Source organism: Cloeon dipterum, chromosome 1 (assembly GCF_949628265.1).
Source record: "Cloeon dipterum chromosome 1, ieCloDipt1.1, whole genome shotgun sequence".
NCBI lineage: Eukaryota > Metazoa > Arthropoda > Insecta > Ephemeroptera > Baetidae > Cloeon > Cloeon dipterum.
Window position 1 is genome coordinate 31569420 of NC_088786.1, and position 19848 is coordinate 31589267.

The following is a 19848-nucleotide window of genomic DNA, read 5'->3' on the forward strand; positions in this document are numbered from 1 at the left end:
TACATATTATCTCTTGTAGCTTGAAATGTAATCACGCATAAAATGGTAGAAATTGATTTTACTACCGCAAAAGTGTTAGAATATATAGTTGGAAATGTAATGCATACCAGGTATTCTCCTCATAATACGGATTCTAATCGAAAGAAGAACATCATCAGTGAAATAACAATTAAAATAAGGAAGTAGAGTCGCCTTCCACGAAATATCATCGCAATTTTAATTTATCTCGTCTACAGTTGGCTGTCAAAACGTTAGAAAGAGAAATCAATATCCCTTTCTCACACAGTACACATTCTCAGCACCAGGCAACTGCCGATAAGCTACGCGCGAGTGTAATCATCTCATCCGCTTGCATATTTTAATAGCGTCTGTTGCAAATTTGCACGCGAAGCTTCTGGATGTTGGTTTTTTTTCACCTTGGGCCGCGAGCCGCGCGTCTACATAAACGCGCAGAGAGCACGGTTTGGTCATTAGAGCATTCGAGGCCTGGGGCGCTAATGATAATTCGATCCCGCCGCGAGAGACTGACTGCTCATCTCCACTTTTGATGAGCGAGCTGCAATAATGTGAAAGAAAAATTCACTTTGGGTTGCGCAAACGAATGCAGATAATCCTGTTTGATATGAGATAATACACCGTTTCCACAGCCGAGGTTAGCAGCAAGTCAGCCGCGAAATTTGTGCCGCATCAACGCAGCTGATGAGCGCGCACTATCCGCGCCCGATAACATCGCGTCAATTTGCTTTACTTAAGCAGGTGTGATGGGATGGCGTCACCTTTTTTTGCATTAACATGCCGCTGCGCATCGTTTTCCAGACACTTAATGCCATTTTAATTATTATATTATACGAGTGCGTTAATTGCTACCTTCGGACATCGCGCAATTGCAGGAATTTAATGAGGAATCATTACGCCTCTGCTCACAGTGGGATGGTTTTGCACGTTTTTTTATTCTGATTTTGCCTAAAGCATTGGTATATTTGCCACAATGCAAATTATTGTTGTTTCCAAGGAATAACCTTGCCAGAAAATTGCATTTCACAAAATTAGTCGGAGAAAAATAGGACCGCACATGGAGTAACGAATTCTGGTAAAAATTACTAAGTTTTTTGTTCACATTTTTAGGTAATTTTCATTGCATTGGTTATATAATGCATCTGTTTCAGAAATGATTATTTTTTCCTATATTATTGCTCTTCAAGGTTCAGCTCACACATAAAGACGTGAAATATTTAGTCCATAAATATTTTAAATAAAAGCATATTCAGCGTGCATGATAACAAGGTGACAAAACAATGGATTAAACTTTCTTCCTGAGCGGCTTTCGACTCAAAGAGAGTGTCTGTCAAGGCCTGTGTGTGTGTGTGAACTTTGTGTAAGTGATTAGGACAAGAGGAGAAATGACAAAGTGTGGAAAACACGAGGCTCGAAGATCGTTTCGTGAGGCACCATGTTCGCTTCCTCCTTTTCCCAAAAGTATTTAATTAAATTTCAATGCAAACCACTTTTGCTGAATTCGTAAATATTTTACAACCAGCGCAGCTTACATGAAAGGGTTGCCTAATAATAAAAGCGAATTTATTGAACGGCCAATCGTCTGGTGAAATCCTCCAAATCATCACGTGCGAAGACGTCCACGTTGTAATAGGCACAAACATGTAATTCACTTGCGTTTGATAACATCGCTCACATTTTACCGTCTGTTTGCTCAATTCAAATTGATTTTCTTCTTGCACCTTCTATTTCTATGGTATTCACGAGAATATTTTAATCAAAGTAAAACTGTCAGAAATATTGCGAAAAATCATCGTTATCTTTTACTTCATCTCTGCAAAAATTGGGAAAGATAGCTTTAATTTTCTCAGGTTACCGTTTAAATTTGCGAAAAATTGGATCCAAAAGGAAAATTTACCTCGTTATTCACACAACTTTGAATAGATCACGACGAGAGAAATCGAAATCAAGCGCACAATCATTGACAAGCCGTTTTATTTTTCGCGAATTTTGGTAAAATCTTAAATTTAACTGTAACTTATTGGTTCTGATTTCATAATAATTTTCTCATTTTGTTGCTACCATTACACAAGCAATAAACTCAATAAACCACTTTCAATAGCCAACAATGCAAAATTTTCTTATTTGTTGGCTTGTAAAGCTCCACTTTAATTTTATACTAAATTATCTGATTTTGCTCACCAGAAAATTTAGATATCAAAGCGCGCAAAAATAGCAATTACAGATTAAATTGGACCATGTTTGCTTTGCATGATAAACCAACTTGAGTGCCCACTTTGGCTAAAGTTGGAGAGACTGGCGATATTTTTGCAACCAATTGAACGACTAATTTCTAAGAAAAGATAATTAGATCAATATCATTGAACGCTAATCACGCGCATTTTAATGAGATAAATGCGGAGTAAGTGTACTAAAATACAGGTGCGCTGGCGCTGGCGTGCACTAGACCCAAAAAAACATTTGGTTTAACCCGGCGTCAAGGCCGTTTCTGCAAAGGTAGTCAATAAAACGTCGGCCAATCGCATATAAGTCACGATCGCACTTAAACAACGTAAACAAATATCGAAAGTAATGCACGCGCGCGCGGCTCCGACGATTGTTTGCTGCTGATAAGCGCATCTCAGTAATTTTTCGCATCAGCAGAGTTATGCAAATGAATCTGCTTGCTGCCCTTTCATGACACGGACACGGCGTTTTCCAAGAGCGCTTTTTCCCAACCGTCCGTTTTTGTCGTGATTTTTTGCCGTGCCAGTGACCCGTAAGACCGTTGTCCATTTCGCACGTCTGTTATCTCGCGCGCGATGAGTTAATTGCTGCGTATATATAAGAACAGTGATGGGTCTTTTCCCATTTGCAATTGCAGTCTTCATTTCGAAATTGCCGTTACTCCCGCAAGAAATTAAGATACGTTAATACTTTAATCCTGGAGATATTTTGAAAATATAGATCTGAAATGAAATTTAAAATTATCAAATGGCTCCGCTCTGCCTGGATTTGCTTAGCATGGATAGCTACTAGTTAAATTTCAAGAGGAATAATTAAATACCCAGTTCTCTTGCTGTACAGCGACTGTTTCGGCTCCGCAGGCCTCATTAGCAGTACACTTTACCTCCAAAATAAAATTCATAACCACGAGATATTTCAAAATAAACGACTGTCGAAAACTTCCGGCTTTATAATCTTTAGAGCAAAATCGAAAAAAAAACCAGTAACGAAATCTTGTCAACCCTCTCCAGTCGCCCTCCGTGTTTTAACCCTTATTCTCATAAAAATTCAAAAGTTCGATATGCCATCCTATGAGCATCGTTTAACTCATTATGACCCGCATAAAGAATATTTTTAATTGCTTTTGGCGGTTGTAAAAGAAACCAAAAACTCTATTAATTCACACAAACTAGATGGTTTTATTTAATTTAATCCTTCGGGTTATTTGTTTACCGAAAATCAACATTCATCATCTTCGCATCAAGGTAAAATTTGATTATCTCAACATAATTAATGATATATGCATGCGTCTTTGAATTAAATCGTTTCACAATCGCATTCAAATGATACGGTCGTCTTATTGCCCACCTCTCCAGCTGAGTTATGATTTTTCAAAAATTCTGTAAATTACATGGCAGCAGACAGCAATTTCGCGTGCTTCGCGCCGCCACCACTGTTGGCCATTAATTATGACCTTAATGAGAGTCGTGCCGCTGGACCGCATAAGAAGCACGCCCACCCGAGTGAAGTGTTTCCCTCCGACCTGGATCCGACCTGACGCGACCTTTCCCCCAGTTGGTGCCCTCTATCGGCCGAATCAGGCGTTGCTTCGTCTTGCGATCTCAAGTCTCTTAAGTCAAAGAAAGGCACTCAACTATTCCTGCATCAACTTACACTTTGTGTGAGTTTGTGTTAGGCAGCCTGTTGAGCGTCTGGGTAGCGCCGGTTTCATACACTATGCACCGTTTTAAATAAAAACATTATTTTTTCAAGCTGGATAACAAGAAGCTCACGCTGTTCTTTGTTTCAGCTAGTACGTTAAATTAATGGGTATTTCCTGTCCTGAATATTTCATGGATTTAAACCAGTTGGATGTGCTGAGTAATTTAAAGGAAATGGAATTTTTAATTTAAAAAATTACCTATATTTACTAATTACATCTGTAACTCACGTAAAGGAGCTACTGGAGTTTTCTGAATCGAGCAGTATTTTTTGTAAAATCGTTACTGCTTATACCCTCCAACCTATCCCGTAATTTATTTTACTGCTTATTGAATTTTCCACCGTAATTTGAGTTATTTAATATTAAACAATCGGCACAAAGTCAATAATCAAAATTGCTTGGTGTAACCAATGCGCATCTCTGGTAGTCTCTTTGTACAGCTCTTGTGCACTAGATTCAATTAAATCTTGATCTTATATCTTATTTGGTTAAGCAAGGCAACTCTGCCCCATACATTGCCATATCTGAACATATGAGTTCATAAAAATCAACATAAGCATTACAAAGCGGGTCAGAAATCGGTTTAATAAGTTCTTTCCTTCTTGAAGAACTGTTTGAAAATCAACTCAAGTTTTCATTCAGACGCAGATTTGGCGGGAGATCTCTTTGGCCAACTCTTGTTCACTGCCGCGGTTGAAGATTACTATTATTTTCGATTCTTTCCAACACTGCGCTGATTTTCAGATTTTTGCAGAACAAATATATTTTGAAGTAATTATATCCATTCCGTTTTTCTCCAAGCAGTTTTATTTTAATAAATAATAATTTTCCAAAACAAATCGCTCTGAAAATATATCTAATATAATTTACCACCTCCTTTATATTCATGTTTAAAAATTTGCAAAATAATTTAATCTTAGCAACTCTGTTTTTGCAAAATTATTTATAAAGTTTTTAGTTAAATGGAAATTTTCATGCTCCTATAGCCCTATTTTGTGCCAATTGTTATTTTTCCCGTTCACACCAGATTTTCGAAGAACATCCAGAGACGAATTATTGCAGGATTACAAGCCGTCTGTTCATGTAAAGTCTCTGAAGCGTTTAACTGAAATTTAATGTGCTTAAAACGCTCTATACTTTTAATAAAATAATGTCTCGCACCTAAAAGACACATCAAATCTGACAATGAGAAAATAAAATAAATCAATTTAAATGTTTAAGGTTGTAATGTCACATGAAAGGAATCCTGTCAAAGTAAAACATCTTCTGGCATTTTTTGTATTCCAAATATATGTAAGCTTACATAATTTTATTTCTGTTAATTCTAAATCTGGAAGAGCTCTCAAGTACAAAAGAAAAAGACAGAAAAAACAAGAAGGAATGAAGAGAGGATCGTTTTTTGTTCACATTCTTTGCCGGATGCAAAGACAAAAATAAGTTACAACTTGTGCGCGTTTGGACTGCAGAAATTTACATGTGTCTCGTGTTGCCAAAGTTGATGCCGCTCTGGGTGGCGCCCTTGTTGCTTCCGTACTGCAGGCTGATCACGCCTAAGGACCGACACAAGTCAAATTAGCATTCGAAACGTGGCTGCACGTGATTTATGGGCCATTAATTATTTTCGGCATTGCCATGAGGATAAAGAGACAATCCTGTTTTAATGATCCATAAGGCTGAGAGAATTTCAACCTACCCTGTCCGGCTTTGAGCTGTTCTTCGGTGAAATTGCGGACGTTCTTCTCAGCCTCCTTGGGTCCAATGCCAGGTTGTCCGAAATTTCCAGCCTGAAGAATTTTATCAAAGTAAATTTCACGTTGAACAACTGAGATGTGATTTAAAGGGCACTCGAGTCAGCATAACACCAAAAAAGCCAAACACCAAAATTGTGTTAATCACTAAACTACTCATTCGAATTACGTTTTAAGAGCGTATCACCGTAACAAAATGTTTTTGTGCTTCTTGTTAAGTTTCGGGTGTGTGTGTGTGGAAAAGTGTACACAAAGCATGTCTCACACCATACTCATGCACTAGCCTACCATGCACTTACAGATACCTTACGGCCGAGGGACTGCAGGCAGATAACGACAGAGTTGAGGTTCTGCCTCTCCCACAGGTCAACCGTCTGGAAGGTCTCCTGGGCAGGGACGCCCAGGGTGCGCGCCACGTCCAAAAAGGCGTTGATGTTCTCCATGCACTTGAACGCCATTTGAGACTCGTTGATTTTCTTCACCGAACCCGGCTTGATGATGTTCACCAATCTAGAAAAATTAACAGAATTGTTGCTAATCGAGTGGCGTTTGCTTGGCTCTAGGAAAGCGTACCTGCACAGTCTGGTTCCATTTTTGAAGACTTCGTAGAAGTTGTCCATTTCACCACTGGTGCTGAAGTCTTCGTTAGTGATCTGCTTCACCCACTCAAGACATTCCTGGGCCAGTTCCTCACTGTATTTGCTATTTATCTGGAAATTATATCAAGTAATTAGTATTTGGTTAAAAAAATTATTTTTGAAACCTCAAAGTAAATTATGAATCAATGTGAACTGATTTTAAAAGCAGGAAATAAGTAGTTTTTCTTCATTAGAGAAAATTAGGTTGTACCCATTTCTATAATTATTTTTCTCTCTTTATAATAGTAAAATAAACAACAAGATTTCATCCTTGTTGACTCCAGATTTTTTTTAAATTAGTCCGACCAGTTTCGGGGTGTCCAATGCCACCCCGCAACGCGTGCGTGCACTTCAATGAGTAATTAAGCCACAGCCGGCTTCATATGACCAAAAAAGGAGTTGTTATTTTTATCTCTTGATAAGATCGACTATCTAGATTTACGTTCATGCTTGAATAAATAATCCATTAAGAGTATATCGCGATCTTTCCCCTTAACCAGATGACGAATAATTAAAACAAACGAGATTAATGTTTTTAATAGAGATAATTATTCCTTCTGCACTGCAACAAGGGCACAGACCAAGAATAAAAAAATAATTGTACGAATCATGTAAGCGCAGCGAGAGATTAATCATTTTGGCAGTTTCTTGGTAGCCCTTTTCTCTTTTTGAGTGCATGTTTGTGTATTTTTGCATGTTACCACACGACTTTTAGCAAGAATAAGCAAGTGCGGTGCTCTCATTCGGCCTTTTAGATTTGCCACTGGATGCGTTGAGGCACAGTCACAGTGCAACAGACGACACACACACACACAAGCCCATATATTGCGGATATGTTTATTGATACAGGCGGAGCGCGAGTTGCCGCCGTCCGCTCACTCTTCTCGCTCTTGATCGCACACCCACCCAGCAGTCGTATGAAGGGTTTCCGTGCAGCGTGCTCTTTTTGATATTAGCCAGCGCAGAGCAATAAGGAGCCGCTTCTGTGTGTCACTTTTTCCTGCTTGCTTATTTTCAGCTCGCACCATCTTCATGACGCGCATACTTAAAATGGACCGAATTGCGCGCCAGCGACGGGCATGAAATGGCTTTTTCGCCGCATTCCGCTACATCTTGTTTTATTCCAAAGTGGTTATTCTAATTTAAAAATTGCAGAAAAGAGAGAAAGTGCTTGGAGCGCGTGTTTGCACTTTTCGCCTCGAGCACAAGGCAAGAGTGGTGCACTTTGATAATGGTATCAATGAGAGCATGTTTCTGATAAGGCGAAACATCATCTGGTCGATAAAACGCAGCCGTCAGGGCTCCGAGATAGCCGTCATGTGTTCTTCGTATAGGAAATCCAATCACACTAAAATATTACAGTTTGCTTTTTATTAATTTTTTTAACTCCTCTCCGAGAGCGAGACTTGGTTACTTTTTTCACCGCAAGAGGTATGACAAAGAGAAATGAATTTTCGACACCCAAGGTCCATTGAGCAGTCCTTTTGTTCGTGCCAAGCAATTATAATTCAAATGAGAGCCCAACAATGTGTCTGCTTGCATTCTTCAAACGAAAATACATAATCCAGCCGGCGCCTAACAATTTTCAAAAGTCGACTCTTCCTTCGTCCCACACACTAGCAACACACCATATAATCACTCACGATCATCAAAAATGTGGCGCCTGCGTCTCCGAAATTATTCACTTCATTACAGGCGAGAGGGAAAAGGACTGGCACCGACTCGGTGCCTCATCAGAAGTCGAAAGGTCGAGTCGGCTGCGCGAGACTCGTGTTTTTGTCACCTGAGCGCCCGAAAAGGCAAGGTGCTGGCTGGCGATCGATTGAATTTTTTGAGGGACACCGCGCACTACCAGCAGATCCGTGCATATTTTATTAATAAACCAGAGACATATGTTAGTTGAAGTAGGTCGGTTGAAAGTAAGCGTGTTAGTGCCCACGACCCAGTAAAGAAGCGTCCTTATAAGGCAAAGCCTTTTGCAGTGATTCACCGCGCACGCAGCCGTATTTGGCGCTATCGCATTTCTCCACACGCACTCTCTTGATTTTTTTGCCCTGGCGCTCGGACGGCGAGAAGAAAAACACCTTCTCTAACTACTAATTGGACCTTGGCTGTCCGAAAAATTTGTTCACCGCCGACTTGGCTTTATGACACCGGTTGGTTGGTTGCTTGGTCAAGCCGAGCAAATATTAATGAACCGCGTCAGGTTAAATTTAATTTATCGGTGGAATTGAATCGTTTTTCCGCTCCAGTGACGATAATCTCGCGGTAGGACGGCGTCAAGACTAACAGGTGCGCCTTCGAGTGACTCACGCTACCAACTGGACTAGTTGGTTTTGACCGAATAATGTCTCTTGCCATTTTGCAACTCAGCTTTGAATTTTTCAACCATGATTTCTTTGTGCCCAGCTGTTCAGCTTAAATAAAACGGTACTTCGTCCTCAATAAGTGGGTTAAAAAAATGGCTGACATTTTGGTAGCTGCAAAAGGGAAGAATAAACCATTATCGTATGGGTTAAATTACTAACAAAAAGTGGATTTTGCTACTCCAACATACGAGATAAAATGAAAAGAAATGGTTGGCTAAGAATGAGAGAAGCTATTGTGAAATCAACTTTTTTTAAATTTAATTAAGTGAATGTTAAAATTTTTGCAATTGCCTCTTTCTAAAAATTTAACCTTTGTTCGGGGAGGCAAATTAAATTTAAAAATCTTATGATAATCAACTGATTTATTCATCAAGTACACTTAAATTCAAAATGTAGACGATGCAAAAATTGCTTACGAGATAGACTGTCACATTCAAAATTATTATCATTTTGATGGACGTGCGTAAGTGGGACGGACTTGTGGGACGTTTTTGCTCATTCTAAACCTTTATCGTGCGTTGTAAAAAGATTAGACACCAATCGATCATCCAAAGTAATTGCGTGATAATGACTGCAGGCATTAAATTATAATTTTAATTTCGCAAAGGCTACGTGATAAAACTCAAAAATTAGTTTTAAAAACCATATGCTCTATGGAAAAAGATAAGATAGTGTAAAATAAAAAAACCATATGCTATTTTATCTGCTCATTAGCTTGCCAGGTAAAGAAAATCCACGTTATTTTTTTAGGAGATGAATGCGTTGACACAGTTAATTTCTTTTCATCCAAATTCAAGAAGGATGAGAAGCCGAGGCACAATAGAGTGACCCACAAACCTCGGCTCATTGTGTGCATGTGTGTGTGCGGTGCTCATTACCAAAAATCTTCTCATGAAATACAAAAAATTCAGCCCCAAACACGTGAGTCGCGAGTGAACGTTTTTTATTTTTTGTTTGCCGTCTCTGGATTATGCAACCAGATAAAAAGGCGCATTATCCACGAATCGTGCGTTATATGGACGCATAAAATCACGCATCAGATAGGCAACAACTGGCAAGCCGTAAAAATGACATCATGTTTATCAACCTTTTCATTATCATTCTCCAACCGCCGAGTTTTCTGGGAGTGGTCTCTCTCTCTCTCTCTCTCTCTCTCTCTCTCTCCACATCCTCTATGTTTCTGTGTGTGCGGTGACGGGAAAACGAACCGAGTTTGATTATTATTTGTTGATTCGCGCATTGTCTGCTTTTACTCGCATTTCGTAAGAAGGGGTTTTGCGCACGGTGCCAGTTGGGAATGCCAAGTTAAGTCTCTCTCTCAGGCCGGCATCTGCGCCAAGGTTGCGCTCGGAGCCACCTTCGGAGAGGCGTATTGTCAGAGAGGATGAATGCATGCCCCTTGAGAGTGAAAAAATATTGCCTGAGTGTGCTGTACTTGGGCTCTCGCGCGCGCTGCCTCCGACTATAAACCGAGAAAGAGTTGGAAAATAAAAAGCTACGATCACGGCCACCTCTACATAAGGAATTCAATGAAATATGTCTGCGCCGTACTTGCAAAATCGTGATTCGGGTTTTGATTTCTATTCAAATTAGCTCGTGGTACTGGTGGAGTTGCAATCAGCAAAAATGCAAAGAGAGATATCAGAGTTTAACGACTCGCACAAATTAAGCCAAAGTCCGCTCCTAAATGTTTCGGTGGCGCATGAATAATTATGGCTGACGTTTGCGCGATCAAATTCCTACTCCGCTGGCTTGAGAGCGGCGAAAAGCCGTCTGCGAGCCAGGATAAGTGCTAAGTAATGTTGATGCCAAATTTGCACAGCCCACGAGCAAGCAGCACCTTTTTGATTAATCACCCAACGAACAGACTAGACGTGACGTCAGAAAACCGTCGTCAGTTAACACAAAATGATCGTTACGACGAAAAAAGTACCAACGGCAAAAAGCGCATCCTGAATGTCTATAATTGCGCTCAATTTAAAAATTCCGAAAAGCAGCTGGCGCGGAAATCGACCCCCCGCAGGACGGAAAAATCGATGGAGGCTAGGCCAGGGGGTGGGTGTGGGTGTTGTCTGTGCAGTGCACCCAATTGAACCCTCTTGAGCTGCACCGTGCAAGAGTGAGAGCGAAACTGTGTCGGCACGCGGATCAATATTAAAGTTGATGGAGCCAGCCAGACGGGCGTATTGAAAATAATTGTATTCCTTCCCGAAGTTTATTCCGCTCGGGGCGAGACGTTGGCGTGAATCATTTTTCATTTTTTTCTCTTTCTCTCTGCTGCCTCTCAAGTCAAGTGGAAGGAATAGCAAAGAATGGCTGGTAAGTGGCGTGCGCATGTTTTGCGAATGAACACGACTGCACTTTCCTGCCAGTCCCTTTATTTTGCAATACGTGCACAATCAACGGCGTGCCATCTGTCGCCTCGGCGCTCTTATCTCGCCGCTGTTCGCGTCTTTCGCACACATATCAATGCTTTATTTGCTAATTACACGATGTTGTATTAAGTGCAATAGGTTGCTTGCGCAAAAAACAATTTCCTTCTTTTCAAGAAAAATCACAAGCGTGAGTGATAAGGGTTTTTGCGGTTTCCACAGCACTGTCGCAATCTTTTGCAGGAAAATAAGTGTAAATCCCTATCATTTTTCATGGGTGTCAAAACAAACAGGATAACCGAACAGTTATAAATAATATCTGATTAAATAAAGTTATATACTCTTGGTAGTTCTTTAACGAGTTTGCTTTTAGTTTCTTATCAACGCGAGCCGTTTCAAAATAACCAAATCGGTTTTTAAGTTCCGCTTTTCGTTGCTCTTATCTAGAAAAATCCCTAAAAATGGCGTTTTCAGTCCACAAATTCTATCAAACGAAGTAACAGACGGGAGCATGCAGTTCCCGGTCTTTCCTGAATCAGTTGTCTGACAATGAGAAGAGAACAGCTGGTCGCGGCGGAATTTCCACGAAGCCGATTTTCCGCCTGTTTATATTTACCTTCCTCTGCGCCTCGGCAGCGAATCCCGACTTTGCAGCTCTGTTACTCGCCATGGCTGATAGTTTGTGCAAATTGCTGTCGTGTCTTCGGTCGCAAGTTCAGTGCAGAACTAAACTAACTGCCAGTGGCAGCCGGCGGGCACCTCAGGTTGGCCTCTCTTCTCCTGCCCTGCGCCCGCTTGATAATCTCTCCCCTCCCCTCCACTGTGCCGCGCCGCGCCGTCCGCCCGAGAGTGAACTCAGTGAACGAACGAACGAGCCGCGGCTGTGCTTTGCGATGAGGCGGTTAAATTTTATTAAAAGGAGTCCCTTCTATGGAAATCGCTCTGACTCTTACTGGACTCATTAGTTAACGAGAAGCGGTTGACATTGTTTCGCGTGCCATGTGATTTCATTCGGTTATTCTTTTGGCTTTTGCGTCACGCACGCAATTCTGCGGTAATTCAATAAAGAAATGGTACACATTGTGTGTGTGTGTGCGTGGCGATCGTGTTTCATTCTCAAATGGTAAACCAGAAAACCAGTTGGCCGCCGAGCGTATTAATTAGTCACCACCGCATTGTGTGACGTTTGTGCTCCGTGTTATCGCGTTTGACACGTTTTCTTGTTTTCTCGGAGAAATATGCCAACAAAAGAAGTGAAACAACTATCTTGCATTGCTCATTAAGAGGAAAATGTGGTCTGCACACCAAATTGTCAGTTGAGGAAATTCACAACCACAGCTCAGACCACAGGCTAAACGCTCAAATTGTGATGAATTTTGTTTATTTTTAAAACATTATTTAATCTTGCAGCTAAATGTGGTTGAAAAATAATTTAAATTAAGTGAAATTCTCATTAGCTCTTGAATGATTTTAAAATAATAATTCCATTAATGAATTTTACTTTCGCAAAAATCAAAAGATCGGTGCATGTAGAATAACAACTAGAATTATGCTCAAAACTGAAATTGGTTTGCCATTTGCATCGTTTTTGAGTCTAAAAATTTCAAGAGTAATTTGGCTAAGCAATAAGATATATTTATTTGTCACAAAACACTTGAAAATCCACGTAAAATTGTTCTGCGCTTAAGTTTTGATAGGGAATGACAAAGCAGTTCACTAATTTTCCATATTTTTAGTGGAAATGAGTATTTTTTCATGTGTTGGATCGAAATTCCGGATATTTCCTCTGAACTAATGTCATTATCACTCTTAACTAGTTTCGGCTTCTACCCTAAGCTCTAGTTCATGAACGGAAAAAATGTAGCCAACCTTAAATAATTTCATGATTAAAAATCGTTACACAAAATTAATAAAATAAATTACAAAACAAAAATTGTCGACAGTTAAAAATACAAATCAGTAATTTATTTAACTCATATTAGGATTTTTTAGTTCAATGTGTCTCTTTTTAGCGATAAAGGCAGAGCAGGCACGTTTTAAATTTTAATCCTTAGTGAGTGACGTGGTTTCCTATCGACAATTATTTGTTTGATTTACGTGCATCATTATTATTTTTTTTTAAAACGTTAAAAATATTTAAGATCAAATTTAGTAGCGTTATTATTACGCTTGGTTTAAAAAAAACAACAAAACACACAGTTTTAAAGCAATTAATTTTAAAAATAAGTGACAAATGCATTGTTTTTATTGCTAATGATTTAAAGCATTACAGTCGAAAAATATTAGTTTTGAACACTAAAGGCGAAAATGACAAAAACATAATTTGGAAATGAAAAAACATGTTGCACTTTCTTGTGCTAGAGAGAAGCCGTTTGGAGTTAATGCTCCTAATGAACTGATTAAATAAATTGTTTCCATAGCGGCTGGTACGGTGAAATTCGCTGAGGTTCGTTGCAGCTTTGATTTTTTGCAGGTAAAATTCAACGCGATGAGTTCATTGAGGCTGACGTAAAGAACAGATGCTGTCCATGGTACAAGAACTTGCGGGATAATCTTTATTTTTAAATAAATAATCATGTAGAAAAATTAAGTGTCTATATTTTTTTAGTTGAAATAAAATCGCGCATAATGCCAAATGCATCAATTTATTTACCCGACTAGTTTTGGTTAAAAATCAGCTGAATATTTTTAAAAATAAATTTGCCTTTTCGTTTGTCCAATTCCAATTATTATACACACGGGGAATTTTTTTCATGGCAATACTATTTACAGCTCATATATATACATATGATATAGGGATGGCATTTTATTTCCCGAAAAAAAACATATTTAGAAATTAAATTATTAAATATTGTACAATTTTTTGCAATGAAATAGGGCTGGAGATGTTAAGCCAAAACTAGTCGGGAAAATAAATTGACGCATCGAGGAAATATACATACTTTGTCTAATGGAACACTCCTTAAGTGGTTTCTTCGATAGAACATTATGTTTTGCTTTAAACCTAATTTATAAACGTACGGCAAAGCCATAAATAAGATATAATTACATTCCCTTTTTCCAAATTGCTTAAAAATGTCCTTATTTTTGTAAGCAAAATCAGCCATTAAAAACCATTTTTTGGTTTAATGTTTAATTTTTTGCTAGTATTTATTTTTTTATAAATTTAATAGCAAAAAAAGCTGGCGAAATGAACTCGAACGTCGGAGCACACGTGATAGAAGCAAGCGAAATCACTTTTGGCAATTTTGCAATTGCAAAAGACAGCGGCGGCGGGTGTGCAACAGCAGCAAAGAAAACGGGCCAAAGAAGCTAACGACGCGGCGAACGGAAGGCGAGCCTTTCGTCAGATTAAATCTGCTGGCCAAAATAATTCGAGTGCAAGTGGCGGAGGGCTGAAGAGTGCACTAATTACTGTTGGGTGCGTCGACGAGAGACAGTTGGTGCGGCGCTGCGGAAAAAAAGCGAGAGCTGCGAAGGGTGATGAATAAAGTTGTTGCTGCTCGGCGCTTGCTGGCGCGGCGGCCGTTGTAAAAATGACGTAATTCGCGCAGATGACGTAACCTAGCAGCTTGACCGTTGAGAGGGTCTCCATCCTGAGGTTAGTGGATGGATTCGTCGTTAGAAAAAGAAGAGAAAAGCGCGCGGCGTCGTGTCTCGCCAATACCAAATGCGTATAAAAAATAGCTGAAGGATGAGGTAACGATCGAGTCGGCGGCCCTCGCCTTGACTCAGCGCCTCTCATTGCACGTGTCTTTATGAAATGTTATTTCGCGTTGTATTTTTCCTCCAGAAGTCGATGGATGGATGGATGGATGGATGGACATGGGCAGGTGCAAAAGTAAAAGAAGTTCCGCCAAATGTGCCTGCTGCAACATGTGTGTGTTGCCACGCTGGCTGGGATAAAAAGGATCCGCGCGACACTAATTGATGATTCTCTTGCCTTCTTTTCATTTTGAGCCTTTCCTCCCACCGCAGTTTTTCCAGGAACCGATGCTCATCTAATATTTCAATAGATTGATGATTTAGTTGGTTGCTTAAAAGTAATTTGAATTTTTTATTACACGGGTCTGACACAAGACCGATAATTTACTCAATTTTATTTTATTCGTTAAAGAGTTGTGTTGTATTGAGCAATACAGCAACCCTTTTTTTACTTATTTCTTTCCTTGATCGATTCTGCTAAACATTAAACAGTAAATATATTTACATACAATTAACTTGTAAGACCATCTCAACTATGCTGCGTAACGTGCATTTCAAGAGCTTTTGGGACAGAATCAAAATCGTCAAAATGTTCTCGTGCCATCATTCCTATAGTTTGCTACAGTGTCCGAGTCCAGAGACTCCCGAGTGGTCCCGAGTCCCGCTGAAACTTTTGTTTTCGGTTCTGCCAACAGGTGGTGCAATTTGCAGTCGCACTCACAACAGCAGCTGCACACCATGTGCTTTTGTTTACAAGACTTCAAGACGTGATTCCAATCTCAAATTAACTTCTTACCCTGTTTTAATGTTGAGTGTCGTTTGTATTCCTGAATTATCATTGTGGCCCTGGCCCTGAAGAGGCACAATGAAAGCTAAAACAATTCGTATCAACACAGATGTCACAGCTGTAAAAATATTGGGGAACAAAATATTCGCCGGTTTGTTTAATATTTTGCTAAAATATTGCTGATTTGTCACTCAAGCGATTAATTTTTTCCACAGGTGTTGGAGGGCACGTTCACATTTTTTCTGTAGAAAATGGGAGTTCTCGAATTGATGCTACACTTGAGATATTTGAGGGCCAAAAAATCCATGGATTTTGCCATAACACCGAAAGAGACGAGATTGTTGTGTTTGGAGGCAGGCTTTTCCTCATTTTCCAGTTGAAAAAGCTGAAAGAATGCAGCATTGTAAGTTAAAATGTGAAAATTTACCACAATTTTAATTGACATGCAACTACCCTCATCTTATATAAAATAGAGATTAAGTTTTCGTCCTTTTAATCTTTTTTCAGATTGATTCACCCGTGCATAAAGTGTCACACTGGATTCAGGCCGTTCACTGGCTACAAGATGGCTCAATTGCGTTAGCTTTGTCAAACAACATGGTCAAGCAGTGGAAAGATGGACAAATAATCGCTTCTGTTCAGTGTCCCATCAAATGCATCATGTGATTATTTTCTTATTGCTCAAAGTAATTTTAATATAATTGTTAGATGATCAGTTAATTTCAGCTTTTCCTTTTTTGAACAGTTGATTTGTTTTTTTAAGACAAAGAAAGAAGTACACGCACAAGTTTAATCTTTAAATTTAAGAAAAGCTGAATGACTGCTCAGTGTTGAAAAAGAAATCATAACCGCAGTATTTGCTGCTGAGAATTCTTATCCTCTTATAATTTTCACTATTAGCTAACCGTCCAGAGTTAGTTTTCCGTTCAGAGTAGAGCCATTCAGTATTATTTCTTAAATTTGAATTAATACATTTATATCCATCCCAAGAAGATTAATAATTTACAGTGACTTATGACTTCAGATATTCAGCATTGCTCCTTGGTTCTTCATGGGACTCATTGGTGGTCTTCTCTGGAACTGTATTTTCCGAAGTGTTGATTTGGGGCTCTGACGGACAAGTTTGGCACCAACTCAAGGGCCACAAGGGTGTCATTTTCAGCATTTCTTTTGACAAGAGTCGCCAGCGCCTTCTGACTAGCTCAGACGACAGGTCTGTGAGGGTTTGGCAAAAGTCTGCAGATTCAACCTGGAGCTCTTGCTCTTTGGAACAAGTGCAGGAGCTTTATGGCCACCAGTCCAGGGTCTGGAGAGCTCTGCCCTCAAAATTTGGCCTTGTCAGCATTGGCGAGGTAAGAATTCAGTGTTAAATTTAAATAATGATGGTTTGAAATGCTGGATACTTTCCTCAAATCAAACAGACGCTGTCTTTAATCTACCCAAAGCTCCATTTCACACACACACAAAAAATCAGCTGTAATTTTTTTCAATATTTAATTTTCACAGAAATAAATAAATTACAAGCATAATATAAGTCGTTAGTTTTAAAAAATAGAATAATCAGAAGATACTACAAAAATTCCTTTCTACCTAGTTCGTTGACCCTCAAACGTTTCTATTGGGAACAAAATCGTTTATTTGTGAATCACTGTTGCTACACTCCTGAAGAACCTCGTACTTGTGTACATATTTTGTTTTTTATGCTTTTCAGGCAGAAGTTAAAACTGCGTTAGAGCAATAAAAGATAATTTTTGTTCGCTTTTGGTGGAAATGTCCATCATTTCAATTCATCATTATAAAAGGACCTCGTTAAGAATTTTGGAGGATATTAAAACAATGATTTTATATATATTTTTTGGACAGGACTCTTTTGTTTGTCAATGGGATGACAGCGGAAAAGAGCTTTCCAAAATGTGTTCTCACCAAGGAGGCAGCATTTGGAGTATAGACATTTGCGATTCATATTTGGTTGGTTGATTTTTAGTTTATCATAAATTACTGTAGTCTTAAATCTTTCTGATTTCCCATAGGTGACGGGTGGTGGGGATGGAGGAATCATGTGCTGGAATTTGGAGCATGGCTTTGAAACGAAACAGTTTGGAAGCCCAGTGAATGTGCGCAAAGTGGCATGGACGCCAAAAGGAGAACTATTGGTGGTCACTGAGGATGAGAAATTGTTCATCATGCAAGAGTGCGGATCAATAGAACAAGCACCTTTTAATGTGCAAATGATAGAAATATTCCAAGATCTCATTTACTTGACTACCGTCAGTGGAAATTTAACTCTGGTCAAAGGTACAAATCATAAAAAGTAATATTGTTTTGTTATAATCCAGACCATTTTTATGCAGACGTTCGAAGCAAAGAGGCTTTTTTAACTGGAAGAGTCTCAGACGGTGCAGCTGTATTGAGCGTCGTTCCATTGAAGCCAACAACGTTTCTAGTTTCTTTAAGCAGCGGTGAGAGGATTTTCTGGGGCTTTGAAAACGGAACACTTGAGAGGCTAGCCTCTTACACAGCCAGCCCAAAAACAAAAGGGGTATCTTGCGGGCTATGCATTGGTGATTACTGCGTCATTGGCGACCAAGACGGTTTCCTGCAACTCTTCAATTGGAAAAGCATGGTATACTTTGCGACAAACAGACTAAGTTATTATTGTTTAAATTTTGTGTTTTAACGAAATAGGAAGTGGAGCAAAACTTGAATATGAAATCTGAGGGCGTGACTGGAATCTGCATGTTTCGGGGACTTATATGGGCTACCTGCAAGGAAGGAAAGTTGCTCACTTTGCTGCTGGAACATGGACAAATTTCCATTGTGAACTCTGGTCAGCCGCGACTCGGCATGCTTGCCGGCCTCGAGGTAACCTCATTGGGACTTCTTCTCTACTCTTTTCATAGGTATGTTTCAAATGAGTATTTTTTGTGATATAAAATCATATAAAATTCCAGAGTAAACTTTTCAGTCTGGTCGTGGGATCAGCAGAGACCAATATTCAAGTTCCACTGCCCTGGTGGAGGACACAGATCGTGGGACTTTCGACTCAGCTCTGAAAATAAAATGTGCTTTGCATTTGTGAGGCACAAGAAAGCATTTTACCAACAGCAAAGGTTAAAAGATGTCGCAGCACCTGTACTCAGGGTAACAATAATACTTAATTATTGCTGACGTAAAGAAATCTAACCTCAACCGATTCTAACTATCAGACTGGCTTGCATTTGAACTTGATAAACTGCATGGTTCCTTTGGATTCAAACCACCTGCTTTCTGGAGGGGAAGATGGTTCTTTGCGGATATCTGATGCCGTGTCTGGGTCATCCTGCACTGTGATTCAAGCGCATTTGTCGAGCGTGAAGGCTTTACTGAAGGACAAAAATATTCTGGTCAGTGCAGGCGGTCGGGCACAGTTAGCTGTCTGGCAAATTTTGAATATTAATTCAAACTGTAAGTTTTTCCACTATGAAATCATTCAATTTCCTAAACAAAAGGTGTTTAAGGGATATTAAAACTAGTTACCAGTCACATGCTGCTCGAAAGTGCAGAGAAATCAGTAAAAGCGCCTTGGAGAGACTCGTACTTGAATCCTCGAGCTGATCCTGAGAGCCGATACATGGCATTGTGCTTGCTATCACACAATGAGAGTAAACTCGTTTTTCTTGCTGCCTGCTCTGACTCCTTTTTAAGGTAAAATATATTTTTCTCTGCCCTTAGGCTTCAATCCATTTGTTTCTGATTTTGCAGGATTTTTTAATTTTTTTACTCTATGCTGCAAACGTTGAAAACAATTGCATTCCACAAAACATGTGTCATGACTGTCAGCTCTACAGCGGAATTTGTTGCTTCTGGAGGCTCCAATGGCGTTGTGGCTGTTTGGAATCCAGGGGAACCAAAGCCACTTTGGAGTGAGGTTTTGCATCAAGGTGGCGTCACCTCTCTCACAGTGACTGAAGAAAATTTTCTCTTCACTGGAGGGGATGATGGCATCTTGCTAATAAGCACTCTTAACAATGGCATTAATATTTTATACAAAATCGATAACAGCACTCAAGTGACTGGTGAGATTTTTTAATTGGAAAAAATTGTAAGTTTCATTTAATTATTTATTTTTTGCAGGAATTGCTCATTTTGGGAGGTATGTTGTTTCAACTACATCTGGCCAGAAGGTCAGTGCGTGGCAGTACACAAGCGAAGGTTGTGATAAATCATTTGAGAAGAGAGTAGCTGTTTCAGATCTTCAGGGAGCAACATTAATTATTAGCTCGCAGTGAGTCTTTTAAATCAGTGAA

The 19848-nt window shown here is 39.5% G+C and overlaps 2 protein-coding genes across 3 annotated transcripts; one reads left to right on the forward strand and one right to left on the reverse strand.

Moving 5' to 3' along the window:
* Positions 1-5150: 5150 nt before the first annotated feature.
* Positions 5151-11853, reverse strand: Chd64 (calponin 3). Of its 2 annotated transcripts, none has more exons than XM_065492062.1 (5): positions 11687-11853; positions 6265-6401; positions 5997-6201; positions 5637-5727; positions 5151-5493 (listed from the first exon to the last, which is right to left on the reverse strand). In XM_065492062.1, exons 1-5 carry the CDS (start codon positions 11738-11740, stop codon positions 5414-5416), a joined length of 567 nt encoding a protein of 188 aa, XP_065348134.1. In that variant the 5' UTR covers positions 11741-11853; the 3' UTR covers positions 5151-5413. The 2 variants fall into 2 exon arrangements, with proteins under 2 accessions (XP_065348134.1, XP_065348131.1); XM_065492059.1 differs by having other exon boundaries at positions 5991-6201.
* Positions 11854-15368: 3515 nt separating this feature from the next.
* LOC135941131 (tRNA (34-2'-O)-methyltransferase regulator WDR6) lies at positions 15369-19443 on the forward strand. The gene is made up of 12 exons (XM_065486424.1): positions 15369-15713; positions 15778-15965; positions 16070-16224; positions 16587-16914; positions 17426-17530; positions 17593-17857; positions 17914-18185; positions 18248-18462; positions 18514-18703; positions 18769-19006; positions 19060-19246; positions 19304-19443. The coding sequence occupies exons 1-12, from the start codon at positions 15641-15643 to the stop codon at positions 19311-19313; spliced, it is 2226 nt and encodes a 741-aa protein (XP_065342496.1). The 5' UTR covers positions 15369-15640; the 3' UTR covers positions 19314-19443.
* The last annotated feature ends 405 nt before the right edge of the window (positions 19444-19848 follow it).